The 21946-nt window shown below is 38.0% G+C and overlaps 1 protein-coding gene across 1 annotated transcript; it reads left to right on the top strand.

Annotated features, from left to right (window-relative positions):
- The first annotated feature begins 13562 nt into the window (after positions 1 to 13562).
- LOC135205098 (solute carrier family 15 member 1-like) lies at positions 13563 to 21445 on the top strand. Its single transcript, XM_064235439.1, has 10 exons — positions 13563 to 13662; positions 14321 to 14491; positions 14707 to 14832; positions 15816 to 15956; positions 16276 to 16379; positions 16940 to 17089; positions 17328 to 17457; positions 17761 to 17889; positions 18825 to 18932; positions 21017 to 21445. Exons 1-10 carry the CDS (start codon positions 13615 to 13617, stop codon positions 21215 to 21217), a joined length of 1308 nt encoding a protein of 435 aa, XP_064091509.1. The 5' UTR covers positions 13563 to 13614; the 3' UTR covers positions 21218 to 21445.
- Positions 21446 to 21946: the final 501 nt, after the last annotated feature.

Below are 21946 nucleotides of genomic sequence, written 5' to 3'. Positions count from 1 at the left end.
TAATCACACGATTAAACAAGCTGTATCATTTTCCCAACATGTTAATAAGGTACCCACACACCCGCCATTTTCCTCCACACACCCACCATTTCCTTTTTCATATGTCCCACCATCTTCCCATTTCACTGCATTACGCCATACTTCTATTTGTTTTTTAATAGCTGCATTCCTTCACATCCAATCTTTAACCCCTGCCATCTCAACTAAGTAGTGATAATTGAAAATATTATCAACGTAGCTCAGAGGTAGCTGCTCATTACGGCAATTCACCTGATGACGTAATAAGGAGGTAGACAAGGATCCGCCCACATGGACGATTTGGGGGGAGTGAGCAGACCTTTTTCTCTTAGCCTTGCATTATTCAATATATAGTAGGTGCACTGGTGCATTATTTTTACGAAGAAGACCCAGACTTTAAAAATATACTTACATTAATGATCACGATAAAAAAAGCATATAACCTTTATACGTTTATTGTGGTAAAACACTTGACATTTCCCTAAGGAATTTATTCAGGAATAATCATATCAATTTCATCAAAATTTCATAGACATAATGTTCCAGAATACTCCATTTATTTCTTGGCAAAAATACCATATATTGCATCTTGTCAGTGTTGTCCATTGCTCTTCAACATATTTGTTATGAGATAAGAATCTCGTATTTAATATTCAGTAAGCGTGAAACCCGGAGCGTCAAGGCAAACTGACAACACATTCAATCTCTCTCTCTCTCTCTCTCTCTCTCTCTCTCTCTCTCTCTCTCTCTCTCTCTCTCGACTCGTAACCTCTCTCTCTCTCTCTCTCTCTCTCCATTCTAACAGGTCATCAAATGAGAGTCAGAGATATGGAAAAATATAACATTTATTTAACAATGGAAAGATAATAACTCAAGTCTCACAGACTAACTAACTTAGTTAGACCCCCAATATGTAAATGTCTTAATCAGTAACTAGTCACACCAATCTCTTCCATATGGGACTCTCTGTACCCCCTAGGACTCTCGGTCCCCTTGCCAGAACACTTAGTTCCCTTGCCAGAATCGTCTGTTACGAAGACAGAACACACAATTAAGTATACGCACTTGTAAAGACAAAGTCAATAGCTAAATGAAGTATGACATCTATACAAGGTAATAAACAAGCCATCCTGTTGGCTAAAGTAATACAACACTTACCCATCTCCAGCCCAGAAATCACACACAGATAATCAAAAACTTTCGCAGAGCTATTCCCAGCATTCTGCCTTTCTCTCACGGACTTCTCTGAAAGTCTCCCCCATAGACTTGACTAATGATACCATTATCAAAGGAAGTGGCGCACACGTACATATGAATGCACACTTTGTCAACGCCCCATGTAACTGGTCGCAGCCAGTTTTTCAAAGGCACTTGAACAAGATCCCATGATCTCACACATAGCTACAGAACGAACGTTGACCCGCTTAACTATGCATTTTCATATCACCCCATCCCAGAAATGAATTATCAGCTTTCTCAGGTCGTTGCTTCGGCTCTGTCTCTATGGGAAGTCTGCGCATTCCAAAAAGGTCACAGCACATCACATTGGCATATTAAATATATTATTAATTATAGCCCCTTCCATCTCACAGAGCTCGGCCACCCAAAATTGCTAGCTCCTGCCTAGCAACTGGTCACAAAAGAGCTCATACATATAAGAAAACATTGGCCGGCTCAAAACAAAATAATAATAACTGCACGTCTCTGGCATTATAAAGTAAAGTGTTGTCACGCTTCATCTCAAATAACACTAGACGCATTTTCTCTCATTTTGAATTCTTGAATATCCCTCTTTGTCTGCAACTTCCAGCACAGACTGTAGTATGCTGTAGGAAGACGGAATGCCTCCCTCCCTGTAGAAGACTTCTAACGGCCTCTGTAGATAAAAAAAAACGCTGTAGAGCTATGTAGACTCGAAGAAACTCTCGTAATCACCCTGGATAAACGACAGCAACATCTCTGCACGGCTGGTGGACGTCTTGCTAGCGTCGGGGAACGACAATTATGGTGTGTTAGTATGTCAGTCAAGTCATCGGTCAATCAAAAAAGAATTAACCCCAGACATACTACTTCTATCAAATAATGACCTCAAAAAAGTCAGAAATACTAACTGAACGTCTCCCAATTAACTCCATTTAATATGACCACTAAATCACAAGTCATTATGACAACTCGCAAAGGAAAAAAAATACTAATTTCTCTAACTCAATTCTCCAAACTCATACATCAGCACACACAATCCAAAACGCACAGCAACTCCACGGACTTCTGCACTCACATTTCAAACTCGAATGTTATCATAAGTAAAAAAAAATGTAATGAGCCCAAGAAAAAAAATCATGTAACAAGCCCAGACCCAAAAACAAAAAATGTTCTCTCAAGCTCTGATATTACAGCAACTCACAAAATCAGTAAAAATCTCCAATGTTCAACAGCAAAAACCCCTTACTGCTCATATAAGTAATTACAATGAGACTTAATGTCAAACGCCCATTTATGTAAATCACAACCCCGATAAATTACAGCTCCCGTCCAAAAAGAAATGCTATTTAAAACTCAACCCCCAATTACATATCTCGTAAAAAAAAAGGGAGAAAAATAAAAAAAAGATAATCACGAGTAAACTTCCCAATCACAAAACACATAATATATGCATAATATACATAATCCCACGTTTTCCCCAAGAAATGCCACATGTATAGTAACGGAATTTTTGACATCGCACCTTTCATCGACTGGACACAGTGCACTTTCATGAAATGTTAAGGTCAACATTTCCAGATATTGCAAAACTCTGAGCCATCACCACTAGAAGAAAGGAATCAGCACACAGGACTCATCGCAGCGGTTTCAGCAAAAAAATCCTCCTGCGGACACATGTGCTCAAACTGCGGCACCAAAAAATGTCTAGTCAGACTCGAAAGTTCGGAAACTCATGATTCTCAAAAAAAGGTTCTCACTGAAATCACGTAAGCACATTTCACTCAATTAACTCCAGGATATGACTAATGTGCTCAAAGATTGTCTCGAAGACGTAACTCTCACATGACACTGCCTAATTATATAAAAAATTATCACCTATTCGGGATAAAAAAGCAACTACAATAAACTCGTAATTCAGAAATTATATGCCTCCAAAAATAACACACTTGTGAACATAAAAAATGCACAACATCTCCATAGGACCACAATGTAGTAATGCCACTCGCCTCCAATTAGTCACGAAACCAAAAAGAAAGAACCACAGAAATCTTCTCATGGCTCGAAAAAAAAACTCCCTGAGAAATTAAACCCCAAAAAAATCATAACCACAAAAAAGGTCACCCGCCAAAGATCGATGCCACCTCCATATATATATTTCACCATATTAATAATAAAACCACTCCAGTGATAAAAATATATCCTCCATTTGATTAATAACCACCCCCACCATATTCCCTCTTATTTCTCCAATAACCACGTGTTAATAAAAAACCACCACTCCAGGAATAAAAAATATTCACCTCTGTTTCGGCAAATAAAAAATACTTACCTCTATTTCACCAATAACTCCATGTGGAATCAAAACAAGTCTCCAAAAAATATATCTCCAAGCAGGATAATAAAAAAATGAAATCCCATCTCCAAAAAAATGCACTCAAAGCATCCAGCTGACCCACTCACAAATATTGCCCCATATATCTCCTCAAGAATGTGTCTCCATTTGCAACAAAGATGGCTGCAAAATAATTGAACTAAACATAGCTCTCACCACCATAGGCAAATATCAAATGGCCAAAAATATATCTCCAATATATTATATCTCAAATTATAACTCCAAAAAGGGATTTTGACGTAGGAAAAATCTATTTCTGGGCGAAGGGCCCGTGTCGCCCAGTGAAATAGGTTCCTTTAGCACTATTTCTAAGGTAAAATATTGTTATAATACCAGAGAACCACTAAATTGGAAATGCCAGAATATTCTGGCTCGCTCACCTTTATTAAAAGGTGTCGGTATGGTATCTGGGGCGAGTGAAACCACTACCACGGGTCCTTTTCCAATTAGCCTCTCCTGCATCAAAAAACCTCAAAATGAGAGGAGCCGACCTATGGGCTCACTACCTGCTACCATGTAGCTAGCGCCTGTGACGTCATACCTACAGATAGCACCCAAGCTTGGTGCACAGTTGAGGGGGAAAGACAAGGGTGGGATTTCACTGGGCGACACGGGCCCTTCGCCAAGAAATAGATTTTTCCTACGTCAAAATCCCTTTTCTGGGCTTGGCCGTGTCGCTCCGTGAAATAGTACCAGAGAAAATACCAAGCTTGGAAAAAGGAAGAATACAAATTACTTTCCAAAAGGATCAAAATGAAAAACAATTAAGGTTAGTTCATTATAATCTAGATAAGTTACAAACTAGTAACATAAAGAGTAAGTAACCTTAAAACTATCAAACAACATTAATGATCATAGTAAACAGACATTTGAGATAGAAGGTTCTTATGAACTAAACTTTATTTACAATATGTAACATCCAAGGACCAGTACGACAGTGACGTAACTGGGGCTAAGGCAAGAATGCTAATGAGGCTGAGGCCGGAAGGAAGGAGAAGGCAAAGGAGAGACATAAGCTGAACTACTGACTACTATCACCGTCGGTACCGGGGGAAACTGTGTTTCCCGCCGCCACCGCCGGGTACTTAAGAGCTTCCAAGGACTTAAGGTAATGGCGTTTGAATACTGTCGGAGATTTCCAGCCAGTGTACTTCTTCAGATCTTCAAAATTCATATGTTGGAAAATGTTTATTGAGGTAGCTATAGCTCTAATATCATGTACCCGTGGGAAGGACTGCGGGTTGGCTTTTTTGATAAAATATAAGATTTGTTGCCTAATAGCTTTTAGGGAAATAGTGCCACCTTTTTCTCTAATAAATAGAGGTCCAGAAGATTTCAGAGTTGTCCTATTTAAGTAAGCTTTCAATGAAGTTACCGGGCAGAGATGGGTCCTGTGGAAGCGGAACGATTTTCCACGGGGCCCACCTATCTAATGGATCCTCATTTTTGGCAAGAAACTGTCGATCTGGAGAAAGTAACACTTCCCCTGAAGGGAGAAATTCTATATGACCTGAGTCTCTAGATAAGGCCGACAGTTCTGAAATTCTAGCTCCTGAGGCTAAGCTTATGAGGAATAGAGTTTTCCTCAATAGGGACTGATAATCACACGAGGTGTTGTTAGTACCTGAGGCCAACTTAACCCTTAAACGCCGACTGGACGTATTTTACATCGACATTTTTTGTCTCTCGGATGCCGACTGGACGTATTTTACGTCGACATACAAAAGTTTTTTTTAAAATTCGCGGAAAAATACTTTTAGGCCTACCAGCCGAAAAGTCTTGAATCACGCGCCTTGGGGGATGCTGGGAGTTCACTGATCAAGGTGTTGTTTTGTTTACAATCGTTACGCAGGCGCGCAAGCGCGAATTTCTTTCTTGCCGTACTAAAAAGTATCTGTGACACATCTCGGAAATTATTTTGTCACTTTGACATAATTTTTTTACCATTTTAAATTAGCCGTTACATGGAGTATTATATATGAAAATGTGCGCATTGTTATGTAGAATACAACAAAAAAATATTCATGATTGTAGCTTTTATCAGTTTTGAGATATTTTCATATAAATAACGATAAGTGCAAAAATTTCAACCTTCGGTCAACTTTGACTCTACCGAAATGGTCGAAAAACGCAATTGTAAGCTAAAACTCTTATATTTCAGTAATATTCAATCATTTAACTTAATTTTGCAACTAATTGGAAGTCTCTAGCACAATATTTCGATTTATGGTGAATTTATGAAAAAACTTTTTCCTTACGTCCGCGCTGGTAAACTCTTCCGAAAAAAATCATACATGCGATTGTGGTAATGTTTGCACCATTTTAAATTATTTAGCCGGTTACATAACGCCTATATTAAATGAAAATGTGCGAAATTTCATGCACAATACAACTAAAAACAACCCATGGTTGTAGCTTTTAATCAATTTTGAAATATGTTCATATAAAAAATGATAAGTGACAAATTTTCAACCTTCGGTCAATTTTGACTCTACCGAAATGGTCGAAAAACGCAATTGTAAGCTAAAACGCTTATATTCTAGTAATATTCAAGCCTTTACCTTCCTTTTGCAACAAATTGGAAGTCTCTAGCACAATATTTCGATTTATGGTGAATTTATGAAAAAAATAACATTTTCTTTACGTCCGCGCGGTAACTCTTCCGAAAAAATCATATGTGCGATTGTGGTAATGTTTGCACCATTTTAAATTAGCCGTTACATAATGTTTTATATATGAAAATGTGCGCAATTTCATGTATAATACAACAACAAATAGTTGAAGGTTATAGCTTTTCTCATTTTCGAAATATTTGCATATAAATCACGATAAATAAAAAAAAACCACGTTCGGTCAAATTTGACTCTACCGAAATGGTCGAAAAACGCAATTGTAAGATAAAACTCTTACAGTCTAGTAATATTCAGTCATTTATCTTAATCGTGAAACAAATTCGAAGTCTCTAGCACAATATTTAAATTTATAGTGAATTTAAAAAAAAACTTTCCTTCCCTCCCGCCGGCGCTCGGATTCTTCTGCACAAATCGAAATGCGTAAGTCCCATTCTCGGAATATTTGCTCCGTTTCATATTAGGCATTTCATGGAGTTTTATATATGAAAATCTGCGCAATTTCATGTAGAATAAAACGAAAAATATTTGAAAGTTGTAGCTTTTCTTATTTCCGAAATAATTGCATATAAAAAATATATATAAAAAAATTCTACATTCGGTCAACTTTAACTCGTCCGATATGGTCGAAAACTGCATTTGTAAGCTAATATTCTTACAGTATAGTAATATTCAATCATTTTTCTTCATTTTGGAAAGAAATTGAAGTGTCTAGGACAATATTTAGATTTATGGTGAATTTTTGAAAAAAATATATGTTTACGTCCGCTCGTTACAAATTCATGCATTATTTTGTGATAATATTTTCTCTGTGTTGCTTTTATCGTTTTACAATGTGTTATATACCAAAATGATTGCAATTTAGTGTACATTACAATGAAAAAAAAGTAATTTGTTACCTTTAACCGTTTTGCGCACAGCGCGATTTGAATACAATTATATATGATATTTTGTTTTTGTGCTATCATATATCGCATTATTTATATATGATAATGATAATTTTTTTCATTTCTGATGGTTGCATACTAAACTTCAGGCAATAAAAAAAAAAGGAGCCAAAAATGAACTCTTAATCTTAAAAACTAAGCGCGCTGTGATTTTTTGAAAAAAATATTTTTTCCGCTTCCTCGCTCACTCAGAAACGTCTCCAGCACACGGGAGACATTTTTTTTTTACCGCTTCGGCGTTTAAGGGTTAAGGACATCATTTAAGAACCAACACACTGACTTGGGCCTTTCAGTAGGTCTGAGCCTGGCGCAAGCTCTGGGAATGGAAGTAAAGGATGATTCCGTTAGATCTATCTTGAATCCGAATTGGAAAATCTTTTTCAGGGGTGATTTGGTAGTAGTGATGGTACTAGCTGCCAAACCTTGTTCAAACAATGACCTGAAAAAGGAGATTGCCAGGTTTGTGGTCATGGTCCGTACATTAGATTCGTTCAGGAACCTAGCCAGTTTTTTAACTGCTAAATCGTATTGATGAAGGGTTGATTCACGTTTATCTGATTCCAAGAACATGATGTTCTGAGGATCGATATCCGCATCCCTCTGAGCTGCAAACTTCATGAAGTCCATAAAGTTAGGGCTTTCTGAAGTCCTGAGGAAGCGAACACAGTCCTCGTTTGTACTAGCTGTGACAGCTTGGGGTTGGGAATCCGTTGAGGGCGGAGACCCAACTCCAGGAGAAGGGGGAACCAATTGGTCTTGGGCCAATTGGGGGCTATCAGAGCCACCTGACCCTTGAATGTCCTCAGCTTGTGCAGAACCTTCATGAGAAGATTCACCGGAGGAAAAAGGTAAATCTTGTTCCATTGATTCCAATCTATAGCCAACGCATCCGTGGAGTAAGCCAGAGGGTCCAGGTTGGGGGCCACATAACAAGGGAGTTTGTTGTTCGATTCTGTGGCGAAGAGATCCACCTAGAGCCCCGGTACTAGCTGACATACCCAACTGAATGACTTCTTGTCCAGAGACCATTCGGACTCCAGTGGGACTGAACGTGATAGCGCGTCCGCCACCACGTTCTGTATTCCGGCAAGGTGAGTGGCTGATTAGGTGCCACTTGTTCTTGCCTGCTAGTGAAAAGATGGCTATCATGACATGGTTCACATGGCTTGATTTTGAACCTCCCCTGTTGATGCAGTGTACTACCACTGCGCTGTCGAGCACCAGCTTGATATGAGATTTCTTGGCTGGGCGAAGCTTCTTCAGGGTGAGGAACACCGCCATGGCTTCCAGGACATTGATATGAAGCTGGCGGAATTGAAGGGACCAAGTACCTTGTACCTTCTTGTACTGTGAGTATCCTCCCCAACCTGTTAGTGACGCATCTGTGTGGATCACTAAGGCCAGTGGAGGAAATTGTAGTGGAATTGTCTTTGACAAATTCTTGACCTCCGCCCAGGGGTGGAGACGTTTCCGTAAGATCGCCGGAATCGGAGCTAACCTGTCCCGGAATCTTTTGTTTGCTTTTGAACGCCAAACCCGATTTATATCCTTCAGTTTGGCTTTCAATAGGACATCCGTCACTGAAGCAAATTGGAGAGAACCTAAGATCCTTTCTTGGTTTCTCCGGGACGTCTGTTTGTATTTCAGAAATTGTCTAGTTGCCTTGGCTATTTCTTTCCTTTTCAATGGCGGGATTGATAGAGTATGCGAATCCAAGTTCCAATGAATTCCCAGCCACTGGAAACGGGACACCGGGGTTAGCCGGGACTTTGCCCTGTTTATCTTGAATCCTAGGTATTCGAGAAAATGGATGACCGTGTCTGTAGCCTTGCGGCAATCTTCGATGCTTGAGGCCCACACGAGCCAATTGTCCAGATAGGCTACTACCATAATACCCTGAGACCTTAGTTCCTGGACTACCGTATCCGCCAACTTTGTAAATATCCTGGGGGCTACGTTGAGCCCAAGGGGCATTACCTTGAAGGAGTAGGCTTTGTTCCCTAACTTGAAGCCTAGGAACGGACGGAAGTGCCTCGCTATCGGGACATGATAGTAGGCGTCTGTAAGATCTATAGAGGTGGTGACGGCCCCACGGGGAAGTAAGGTCCGCACCTGTGAAATGGTCAGCATCTTGAACTTGTCGCAAAGAATGAATAAGTTTAGACGGGACAAGTCTAAGATTACTCTTCTTTTGTCTGAGTCTTTCTTTGGCACGCTGTTTAAGATTTTATAGAAAATTTATTTGTTTCTTATTTGCATATTAAAGTAGTCCTTTAAACCCCCGTGCCATACTAAACAAATTCTAAAAGGAACATGGGAGTTTAAAGGATTGCGCAACACCTAGATGGCTCTGCTGGCTCTTTTACCTGTTTCACTTCGTCCTCCTCATCCTTGATTTTTTATGGAAGAACGATGGCCTTTGCATTTCGCGATTCTTGGAGGAGAAAAAAATGTCTACCTCGACCCGCAACGAAGCAGAAAAAGGAGTTCAAGCTCAGGTTCCAACTTGGAATCACTGGATAACATTTGAAGATAACTGGTGAGCTCTACTCCCTCGCAAGAGAATGCTTTTTATAATTGAAGAAGCATCTACATTAACTATGTAATGTTTCTTGCCGACCCACCTGTCTCTGCCTCTTCCGTCGTCGTCTTTGAAGCCAAAGTCATCAACACTTCTATGGAGTCAATGGTTGAACCTTTCCTGCCCAGTAAGTTTCCTACGATTTGTGGCGTATGGTAAAGCTTAGGTTAGGGGGTTTTTAATTTTTAATTATTACCACTCTTTCAGAACCTGTAAATTTTCTATGGATTCTTGTTGATATTGCTATCTATAAAGGTGTATATTTTTTGGAACTTTGTTATTACCATTTGTGTAATTGCTCTTTGATTTTAGGCAGTTGCTAATTGTTAAGGAGGACAGTGGTTTAGTGGAAGACACTGATTCAATTTCTTGTTTTTTCACGCAGCTGATTTAGGTAATTTCAGTGTTAAGTGTCAATGATATACACAATTTTTTTTTCATGAGGATAGTCTTTAATTTAATAAATATTGTTGGACTCGATAATGATAGCCTGTTGTTGTTGTTTTCAGAATCCATAGGTTTTCAAAAATTTCCATGAGTGAAGGTCTTTCCACCACAAGCAATAGTTGTCTATTTATGATTAGCGATTGGGAACAGGACTTCAGCCATCGGAGTTGTATCTATGCCATTTCGTAATCTTAACTTTCATACGAATAAATAATTTTAAAGAATTTGTGTTTTTATTTAACTGTGAAAGAAAGCATTCAAGGTTACGAGCAACTCTTGTGTAAAGCTCTTGGTTTTTCTATAAAGTTTTTGAAACACGCTGAACAAGCGACCTTGAAATTTTAAATGTTTGACTCTTGACACTGCTCCTTTTTGAAGGAGATCGCAGGAATACTCTATCAACTCCGCTGTTGGTTCCTGATAGAAGGTGTTGGGTGGAGGTGGACCTTCGATCCAACTCCAGCCCAGACCCTTGGATACAATACTTTGTGCCCAATTGCTGAACCTCCAACGATGACGAAAGAGGCACAGCCTCCCTCCTACCTGGGAGTTCTCATTGGGTTGCTGATGGACGGCCTCCACGTCCTCCGTGTGCACCTCTGCCTTGGCTGGTAGCTCTTCCACCGCCTCGTTGACGAAAGGCGCCTCTAGATCTGCTGCCCCTACCGAACCTATTGAATGCCTGAAATGCCTGGTTTTCAAAGGTTGGGTTAAAGGCTGGGGAAACAGCAAAGGAAGTTGACGCCTGCGGCTGTTGTGGCTGTGTCAACAGCACAAACTGCTGTTGGGGTTGGCTCTTAGAGGTAGAGGGTTGGGGAACCGGTACTGCCTGAACCAAAGCTTGTTGCTGGGGTGCCTGGAAGGGCTGGAACTCCCTAGGCTTTTTCTTTGCTTTGGGATTCGTAGTGGAAGACTCCGATTTTCTTTTGGAGACTAATCCCCACCGAACCCGCAGGCTTTGGTTCAACCTAGCAGCCTCATGTTGCATCTCATTGACTGCTGAGGCTGGAAAAAGATCCGCACCCCATATAGAAGAGGCCAGGAGTTTGTTGGGTTCGTGCCTGATAGTGGATTCTGCTAGGACATGCTTCCTACAGTTCCTTCTAGCCACAACAAAATCATACAAGTCACATTGCATACTTAGCAATTGTGCCTTAGCAATGATCTTGAACAACGGTTCTTGTGAATACACAAGAGCTGCTGCTTCTGTCATGACTAGAGCGTTGAGGGACCTCGCAAGCCGTGTCCTAGCGTCGAATTCCGTCTGGATGAGCCCATCAGACAGCCTGGGTAGTCTCTCACTAAATAGAGAGATGGCACAGTCAGGTTTAAGCTTGCCAACTGAGAAGGTTGCTGGTAAGTCTACCCATAGGTCATCTGTTCCAGGAAGTAGCAGAGATGTTGATTCCATCTCCCGGAGCTGTGGCATAGGCTCATCTCTCATTGCAGCTTGCAGAGTGAGTTCTGCCACTTTAGATGTGAACGGGATCGGGGTGTCCTCATCCACAGTAAAAATTGTGAATGGACTCCTGAAGGCTGTGACCTTAGTGTTAACACACTGCCATTCATCAAGGTTACGGATCCAAGCCTGCTGAGCTTGGTCCCGAGAGAGGATGACCGTCTCTTTCGGGACCTTGTCCTCCCTGATCAAAGCAGATACCGTAAGATGGACATAGCCTATGAAAGGGGCCTGCAACCCTGGTGGGTAGAACTCGAAGTCCTCAATCCTTCGAGTTCCTCAGCCCTCAATCGTAAGCATTCCGTTTACGAAAGGTGCATAGTTAGCGAACCTCCATGGGTTGCTTGGGTGGAAGGGAGGGAGAGTGGAGGAGTCCGGCTTAACCTGGCCATGGGCTATTTGGCCGGGTTGTTGAAGCCCCGACGCTACACCTTGTTGGAGACCTGCGACTATGGTCTCATGTGTAACCAGCCTTTCGAGGATTTCTTGGAACTTGGTATTGACCAAGTTTCCAACCAAGTTCCCCATTTGCTGCATCATATTGGATGCGAATACCTTAGGTATCGCACCTTTAGAGGTGCATGCCACAGGATCTGAGGAGGAAGAGTGGGTTCTCTCCTTGAAAGACTTGGTCTTCGAGCCCTTGGAGAGAGACCCATGTTTGGGTTTGTCCGCTCCGGGGTGGTGAGCCGGAGCTTTATGGACTTGGCTGGTGTATGATTTTCTGGGAAGGGGCTTTGGCAGCAATTTAGAGTTACGCTTGCCCTTGACTTTAGGGATCGCCGAGAGGGATTTAGATCTAGGTGATGGAAATCCCCCAGAGAATCCCTGGAAGGAAGTAGAAGAGGAAGGGGAAGAAGGTCTAGACGTGCCCAAGGAGAGGCCTTGAGCACCTACAAGACTTGCCGCATTAACATCCTTACCGTTGCCCATGCCGTCCACTGTCATGGGCTCGATGTCCAGATCCTCTGCGACCTCCTGCGCCGAAGCCTCCTCTGAGTGTTGGGCCACTGTGTCTTGAATAGATGCTATGATGGGAGCTGCTACTTCGGGGTCTACGTAGCCTGTACTCTTCTCCCCGGGAAAGATCAAAGTGGCCATCTCTTGAGAGAGGATGTATGGCTTCGCCTTGCCTACATTCCGCCCGAAGCCGCCCACCCATACCTTGAGGGTGGAAAGAGCTGCATCCCGAACAGACTGGGCTGCCTTCCACCCTCGATACTCGCGGAATTCTCCCTCGGGAAATCGCGGATATTTGCACAAAAATCGAAGATATTTCCGCAAAAATCGCGAATTAAACAAAAAAATCGCGGAAAAATTCTTTTCTTCAAAAATCGCGAATTATTTCTCAAATTTTCGCGAATTTCGCGCAAAAAACGGAAGCAAAAGAAAAAAAAGGAAAAAACGCCAAAATCGCGGGGAAAACAGGGAAAGAACTCCAAAATTGCGGAAAAAAAGGGAAAAAACGCCAAAATCGCGGGAAAAAAAGGAAAAATCGTCGGCGGCGTTTTTCGGAGATTTTTCGGTGCCGAAAAATCTCCGAAAAACTCCAACGATTCTTTTTCATTTCTTTTTCCTGGCGATTTTGGCGCTTTTGTTTTCTTATTGCCGAAAAATCTCCGAAAAACGCTTAAATCTCGCGAAATAAAAAAGAGCGGCGGCGTTTTTTCGGGGAATTTTCGGCGCCGAAAATTCTCCGAAAAAACGTCAAAAACGGCGATTTTCGGAGATTTTTCGGCGTTTATCGGCGCGAAAAAATCTCCGAAAAATGCCAAAATCTCCGGGAAAAAAAGTGGGAAAACATCGTCGGCGACGTTTTTGCTACGACTAGACTCCCTTAATAAATTTTATGCTCTATATTTCTTGAGAAGTTTCTGTATTGGATTTCCATCTCTTCTGCTTTTCAGGGATCCCGTTGGACATTCCAGGCCACACGCATGAACGGTGAAATTGGCGGCTTTACAATTAAACCAAATCAAATGCAGGTGAAAGTTTTGAACTATTTCCATGAATTTGTGTGCAATAATGTAATTTTTCAGTGTCAGTTGGTGGTGCAGTAATCAAATCTCTGTATTTTAGTTGGTCTTTGCTGTTCACAGCACAACTTGCATAGCTGTGATTTAACTGAGGTTGTTCTTGAAAGAGAAGGCTAAAGTATAAGTTAAGGGTTTGTTGTTAAACAGATGTAATGTCGAAATGTAAATGTTTTCTTTTTCAAATCTGTACTTTCTTAATTCTGATTTGGAACTCAGATTCACAAATAGACTATAAAGACAAAGCACAGTCATTTGTTTGTTTTGACAATACATATTTAGTTTTAAAAGAAATTTTTCTTGTGAACTAACTTTATACCAGTCACATATAAAATGCTAAGTATTTAGGTATTTAAAAAAAGGAATTGTGGGAATTTAACCCAATATCTGTCAAATTTAGATGTCATTAAAAGACATGAATTACTCACAAATATCTGTTAGTTGATAGATAATATAGGTCATCCAAGGTACAATGTATAATATACTATTTTTTCATTGTTAGTTCGGTAATCACAATACATACAGTACATAGTGTTTAAGAAACATTTATCTGTAAAGTCAAAAAGGCTTTTTGCTCATGCAAAACATTTTTTTTTTTTCACATTTCCAGGTCGTAAACCCTGTCCTGATTTTGATCCTGATCCCCATATTCGATTCGTTCATATATCCTATACTCGGCAAGTGTAACCTACTGAAGAGACAACTACCTAGGATGTTTGTCGGAGGTCTTTCAGCTGGCATTGCCTTTGTGGTGTCGGGTATGTTGGAACTTAAGCTTGAGGTAAATATTCAACTGGTGAAGAGCTATTTTGTGCACAGTTGTCGTGCGGTATTTTCTGTTAGTTACAAACCACAGAAGCCACGTTGTTGTAACTGTTGTGAAAAAAACAATAACTGCTGCAAATTTTATATGTAAAAAGTTGTGTAATTGAATCATTTCATTTTAGTTTTTTAGCCCTGTAAAGTTAAGCATTAAGCCTTCGTTTATCGTTTCAGAGCACGTATCCAGTTCCTGTTGGACAAGGTGAAGCTAGACTGTCATTCATTAACATCTTGCCTTGTGGTGTTACCTTCTCACCTGAATGGGATGAAAGTGTGACCCTAACTAGCATGGAGCAGAAGGCAAGTGAATTCGTATGGTTGTTTCATGGTTAAGTTAGATATCTTTTGGTCAAATTATATCACAAGAAAATCATTTTAACCTGACTGATGAGTTATATTTCTAGACTTGAACAGCTAGTTCATATACATGTCAGTTAATTGTTGTTGCAAAGTGGTTTGATGAGTATCTGAGGTTTCACCTGGAGAAGTTGTCCTTAAATAAGAATTGAAAGTTGTAAGATAGGAAGTTTGATACATTAGCAAGATGAGACCAAAAGGAACAAATAAAAAGTGAAAGATGGATACTAGTAATGGTGTCTATAGTGTTCAAGGCACTATACTGTATTAGTACCTCCCTACTGAGGTATATATTCAGCATGAATGACATTAAACACTGCCACTAGTTTGTTACCAATATATAATGTCTTCTTTTGAATTAGCAACAGTCCGCAAATGGAAGCTACCACCATATTCAGTGGATAAGCCCAAATTTCGGATATGAATAAAAAACCTGTGTAATAAATACATTTTATTGGTTAAATATAAAAGGTTATCACTGAGATGAGAAACTTGCTTTCATATTCAGTTAATGATGAGCAAAACTTGCAGATATTTTTTTAAAATGTGTTGTAAAGGCAGAAATTACGAAACGATGTGTAAGCAATGATGCTTATTTTCATGATTTGGTAATTAGTTTATATGTTTTATGTTATACGAATTAGATGATCTTTATATCGTAAGATGTTCCACTTGAATAGTTCTTAATGGCAGTTTATTTTCGAGGTTTATTTGCAAGCTTAGTAGTGGAGGCGTAATGTTCATTGAGAGTATCCTAGCTTGTTGTAATCTAAGTATTGTGAACAATAAGGGTACCGAGGTGCTATTTAATTTTTAATTATTACATTTTTAATTATTACATCTTTGCAGTTCTGTTGAAGAATGAGGTGACTTTTTCACTGTATAAAATTTGCAAGTAAAATTTAACAGTTTTTGTGTCTTTTCAGAAATATGAAAGCGTGCCTCTGGATAGACCAGGCAGTATTCTGAATGATCTTCATGTCAGTATTTCATTTGACAATACAGCCTGTGGAGAAGTGACCGAATACAACGAAGGTCCTATGACCGTTCAAGTTGTGGACAAAACGGTCAGTTGCTTTTGAAAGAGTACAAATGATATGAAATGTTAATTGTTAGTGTGTGAAAATACACTGATGGTGGAAGTCTGGATGTGTGTGTGTATGTATGTGTTTGTTTATAAGTAATGTTTTCATCCCTTGAAGAAGTACAATATACTAAATGTTACCCAAAACAGTGTTTGTGTGTTCTGTATATGTGTTTATGTCTGGAAATAATAACTGAAGTTCTTGATGAAGAAATACAGTATGTTAAGTGTTATAAAAAAAAGTAACCTTAACTTAATCTTACCAAAGTTATTAGTTCATTAATTTCAAGATTCTCTTGTAGGCATTTACTGCAATGATAACAGCGAGTGACCACAAAGCAATGATCGTCAATGTGAACCCACCGGATGAATATGAGAAACCGACAGCAGGAAACCCTAGCGTTAGGTAAGGTTTCATTTAGTGGAACTAACTGTTCACCAAATTTAGGTGAATTGTTGATCCCTTTGGAAATTTTAAAATCATGATGTCTTAATACCTAGCAGACTTTACATTAGCATCTCCCTTCCTCCATATCTTCAAGTCAATTTTTCAGAACTTTTGGAAAAATTAAGCTCTATACTCTACTTATTACACTTATTAATTAATTATACTTATTAATTAATTATGAAATTACAAATGATTGTCATAAGTTTCGTTACACTAATGTTATTTTTTAGAGATTCGGAACAAATGTTGCCATATCTCTGGAAAGCAAAGTCAGGGCAATTTGGTTGGGTATAAAAAATCTATAAGATTGTTTTAGAACACTTGCATAAGAATATTCATCTAGTTTGAGAATGGAAGGGACAATGTGGTTCGGCACTGATGCAATGTAAACGAGCTTTGGACTTCTGCACTTGGTATATCAACAAAACAAAAGCAAAAGTGAAACTGCTTTAAGCAGTCGGTATATCCTAAATTTAAAATACAGTAGTCTTGTAGACTAAAGACTTCGATCTCCTCAGAATGCTGTTCAACCTGGACCCCAGCATACCCTTCAATTCTTCCGTACTCTTGAAGTTGCCGGAGGATTCACTGTCTTACAACTTCTACATCTCTAATTCTGATGAAGGTCATATATCAGGCACCAAGTTTCAAACTATTGAGCCTGGAACGTAAGTTGACTAGAATTGTGCTATTTCTTTATTTTGAATTAACTACCTTCAAGTCTTCATTGTTGATGTCTTATGTTGATATTTACTTTACGTTATCTGCGGATATTTTGGTCAAATATGAAAATGTAGCCAAGAATTTGCATAATAGTCGAGTAGTAATTTGTGTTTTCAGGCAGTGTTCGTATTATGATCAATATATTGTATTTCTATCATTACGTATTTCTCCTCTGTTTATCAGGTATAATGTGTTCTTGCCAACTACCAAACTTGGTGAGCATGAAAAAGAGCCTATTGGTGAAATTACTGTTAAATTTGGTGGCGTCTACAATTTCTTGGTTGAGAAGCCCTTAGTAAAAGGTGGAAATGCTGTACGTATATAACAATTATGTAGATTCATTGTATGTATATAACAATTATGTACTATAGTCATTGGTTAAAGTTTGCCCCTAAACTATTATAAGACGAGTTAGTGTGTTTTTCTCTAATATAGAAGACTGAACGTAAATTATAATCCTCAAACCAATATAAAAATTATAGAACACCAAGTCATTTTAACCGTTTAGAAATGTTGTGCATAATAATTTTTGGGAAATAGTGTTTTGACAAAAGCTGATGGTTTGAGGGTGCTTAAGAACTATAAATAATGTCTGAAATATATATATTTTTTGCAGAATGTGACAGTATACCAAATAACTGAAGAGAATTCAGTCCATATGCTTTGGCTGATCCCACAGTATTTGATCATCACGATATCGGAGGTCATGTTCTCCATTACTGGTTTGGAGTTTTCCTTTACGCAGGTAAGGTTCAATTTTTTTTAATTGTCTCCAGATTTCATTACAAGGGATGCCATGTCTGTTTAGCCTAGTACAGTTTTGTTTTCCTTACCAGTTTCACACTTCATGGAAATTTGTTGTCATGGCTATACTTGTACAGAAGTACCTGTATTAAATTGAAAGTACATACGTATATACATATAGTAAAGAAGTTAAGAAATAAATTGATAGATGTTAAGCAATATTTTCAGTAAAATTCTATTCTGCAATGGACATTAATAACTTTGATGAAGTTTTACTAGCTATACCTTTTCGTACCTTGGACTTATAAATCTAGTGAATGTACAGTTTACTTTTACATTCATCCATAATTATCAAGAACTGCAGATTGGTCATGGTGAGCTTGTATGTGTTAAAAATGAAAATTCTTCAGAAACATCTTGCAAACCACGCCAATTTTTATGATTCTTCTGATATTTTAATGTCATTCTAGTTTCATTGAGGGACAGTTTTATTTTATGCCGTCAAAAACATCTTGCAAACCACGCTAACTTTTATTATTCTTCTGATATATTAATGTCATTCTAGTTTCATTTAGGGACAGTTTTATTTTATGATGTCCGGCGGATTTGTTCCTCTTGCCAGTATTTCATTGTCGCTTGATTTTTACACCTTTTTGTGAACAGGGCAGGTGGTGTTGATTTAATGTGGATGAATGTGGTGGTAGTTTTTCTTGGTTGGCCTTTGGTTTTTAATGTTTTTATTGAAACCTTTATACATTCAGTTTATTTCAAATGGATATACAGAAAAATTAACTTGCTTCCAATGTGATTTTATGCTGTACTTTTATTTAATAGTTTCTAATTTTATTTAATATGAATAGAGGAGTATTAAGAGGCTAAAAATGTGAAAAATTGGGATCCTTTTGCCTCGGATATTTATTTGAATTTGTTTCACAGGCACCTGCTACAATGAAGTCTGTCCTCCAAGCTGCTTGGCTTTTAACTACAGCCTTTGGGAACTTGATTGTTGTGGTTGTTGCAGAGGCCAAGTTTGTTAAGAGACAGGTAAGTTTTATATATTTGTATAGAAATAAGGAATGATAGTTCTGGTTTTTACAAATTTTGACTGGTGTTACTGCTAGTTTGAATTTACTAGAGGTATTTTTTATACCATGATTCTCCATACACTTCTTATTGATATATTCTACAATTCTAAAGCAGCAGAAATTATTTCTTAGGCAGTAGAAATGAGAGCAGGAGTGTAGGGGACCTAAGTGTGATTTGCTTATGATGTATTATATATTGAAACAATATTGATCTTAGGTAAGGAAACCTCATGCCTAAATGTGACAAAAACAAGGTAAATCAAAACTTATTACTGTGAAAATAGTAAAAAAATATCAACGTCATGGATGATGAGTAGACAAACATTTACAAATGTATCATTTATTAAATAAATCAAATACTGCAATTATATATTTTCAAAAAATGTATATAAATAACAAAGCATTTGTATATATAAAATGATGATAGTAATTCAAAGTAAAACCCAAAAATATTGAAAATTAATAAGAAATTGTATGTATGTAATACACTTGTTTTCTCTCTAGCAACAGTTCATGCATACTTATGTATTACCAGTGGCCAACATTCCACTGAAGTCTTTGATAAAGACATACATATCATGTCTACACTGTACAGGCACAGCACAGCCTATAGACAAACAAATTATTTTGTCAGTATTTAATGATTGTAAAATTTTCACAATTTTCACAACTGCAACTGTAATCATTCCATTTTAAATAAACCAATTGTAATATTCTCGCAATATAAAATCCTTTGGTTCACAAGCTATTGAGGTTTCCTGTTGTAGTAGGTAGGTCTTGCAAAGTTTTTTCTTTTTGTGACCCCATTAACTTGTACTTCTGTTACCTTGTATAGAAAGAGGCCCAAACTCTTAGTTGTACCTGCAAATAGTAAAAACAATTGGAGTTACATAGGCAGAGATTATTTAGCTAATGCTAGGAACAATCATGTTTTAAGCTTAAACTGTGATAGTATAAACATTGACATGCATTTAAATGTCTATGAAAAGTATTCAACATACATTAATGATAATTTTTGCGAAATACAGGCACGAATAGAAATGTAGATCGAAAGCAAGCCCTGATAAGAGAGTTCTAAAAGTCTTAAAGTTTAGCCCTAAGCTCATTGTTTCTGGTAACCATCGGTAACTCTTCATTTATCATCTTTCTAGATATTTTTGTGGGAAAAAAAAAATCTTATGAAACTTGAAGGCATCTTCACTTGTCATGTAAACTGAAATCGGAGTAAACTGAAATCGGAGTAAAACGCGACTGTCTCGTAAACTGAAATAGGAGAAAAACGCGATTGAAGTTGTACAATGTTTACATTCTCATATTTCCGTTAATATTTATGCTATGACATCATTCTTTTTTTTTCAAAATGAAGCTAAAAGCATGCTTTTTACAAATATGTGTGTAAATATTATGTGTCTATCCAAACTGTACCTCAACACCATAACTGCAAAAAACCCAAGTCTGAGAAAAGTACAATAATAGTTTGTCAACATTGGAATGACAATATATTGCGCATTTTTCATTCTAGTTACTCTCACTTTCCCTGGATTATGAATGCGAAAAACATTTTTTACAATTTCTAAACACTAGTATATAGAAGAAGAGTTGCTAAATTCGAAAGTATGTATAACTCAAAATCCGAAAATTTGCAGACAGCTGTTCGAGTGATAAGTAAGGGGAAATGACAAGAGTGGAGGTAGAGTAACTCATTTTAGAAAGGCAAGGGATATCCAAAAGCAGAGTAGTCTGATGAGATATTAGACAACATATTTGATGTTTGTATAGAAAAAATATTATATGACAAGTTTCCATTAGTACTATTGAAAGTTTTCAGCCAGTTTTTGTATGGAAAAAATGTTATGTGACAGGTTTTTACTAATATTATTGAAAGTTTTCAGCCAGTTTTTATGTAGTAGTGACGTACTTACACTATACAATGTGACACGTGACTTTGGAAAATGTTTTTCTTACCTTAATGATAAAGGGATCATCTTGTATAGACGCTGACTATGTACCAAGCGGAAAAAGTAATGCACATTTATATTTCAGTCTATGGAGTTCTTCCTGTTTGCTGGACTGATGTTTGTCGACATGGTCATTTTTGCTGCCTTGGCCTTTAATTATAAGTATGTGGACGAAGTGAAAGAAGAGCACACGAACACCAACACGAGAGGAGACGACGACAGACCTCCCGTTGCTGCCGCTGGCAAAGAAAATGATGGATTCTGTGATGATGAAACCAAGTTGTAACATCCACATTAGTTTATGTGAAATTCAGGGTTGCAAGTCAATTTATTACACTTATTCTCACTTGATTTCTACAATTATGATTGTGATAATCGTTTCCCAGATTAGTTGTGTTAACAAAAATCTACTGTTGTTTTGCTATTAAGAATTTTTTGTTTTATGAAAATCTTTTACTACATCACGTATTCAGAATCCTATTACAGAACTATCCACGTTTACAGAGAATACATAAAGATTTAATCTATGAAAATTTTTATTTTTATAAAAAAAAATGCATGTTCTATGTGTCCCTTTGGTTTAACCTGAATATAAAAAGTTCTTAATTGTTGGAATTTTCTTTTCCTTAAAAAGAAGCTTTGTAAATAAATTAACCCCACTTAATCAGGCAAAATTTATTCATTACAAACCTAAATTTCATAAAAAGCCTTACTTTCATGCAGTGGCTCTAACTGTGCCAACTTATTGAATCTTGGAAGACAAGACTCTATGTACAAGGCCAAACCTGTCACATGCAGATGTATCCTGAGTTACTCTTCCAGGATATCAGATATATTCTTTAATATGCTGTACATTCTCAATCAAATATTCTTTACTCTAATGGTGGGTTGTACTAGTAGTGATTTGTGGATAAAGTTTTGAAAGTTATTGCCTTGCATGCCCATGGTCAATAGTTCCATAATCACAAGGTGTTCCTTAAGAGAACATTATCCTCATTCTGTAAGTCAGTCCAAA

Source organism: Macrobrachium nipponense, chromosome 48, assembly GCF_015104395.2.
Source record: "Macrobrachium nipponense isolate FS-2020 chromosome 48, ASM1510439v2, whole genome shotgun sequence".
Taxonomy (NCBI): domain Eukaryota; kingdom Metazoa; phylum Arthropoda; class Malacostraca; order Decapoda; family Palaemonidae; genus Macrobrachium; species Macrobrachium nipponense.
The sequence above is the reverse complement of the archived record's forward strand: the minus strand, read 5'-3'. Positions and strand labels throughout refer to the sequence as shown.

What these genes read in the sequence shown, in the direction of transcription:
- LOC135205098 (XM_064235439.1), top strand. Translation starts at nt 13,615, where the DNA reads ATGAACGGTGAAATTGGCGGCTTTACAATTAAACCAAATCAAATGCAG. An exon ending in TTAAACCAAATCAAATGCAG is followed by an intron (nt 13,663 to 14,320) that starts GTGAAAGTTTTG and finishes TCACATTTCCAG; the next exon opens with GTCGTAAACCCTGTCCTGAT. An exon ending in TAGTAAAAGGTGGAAATGCT is followed by an intron (nt 17,458 to 17,760) that starts GTACGTATATAA and finishes TATTTTTTGCAG; the next exon opens with AATGTGACAGTATACCAAAT.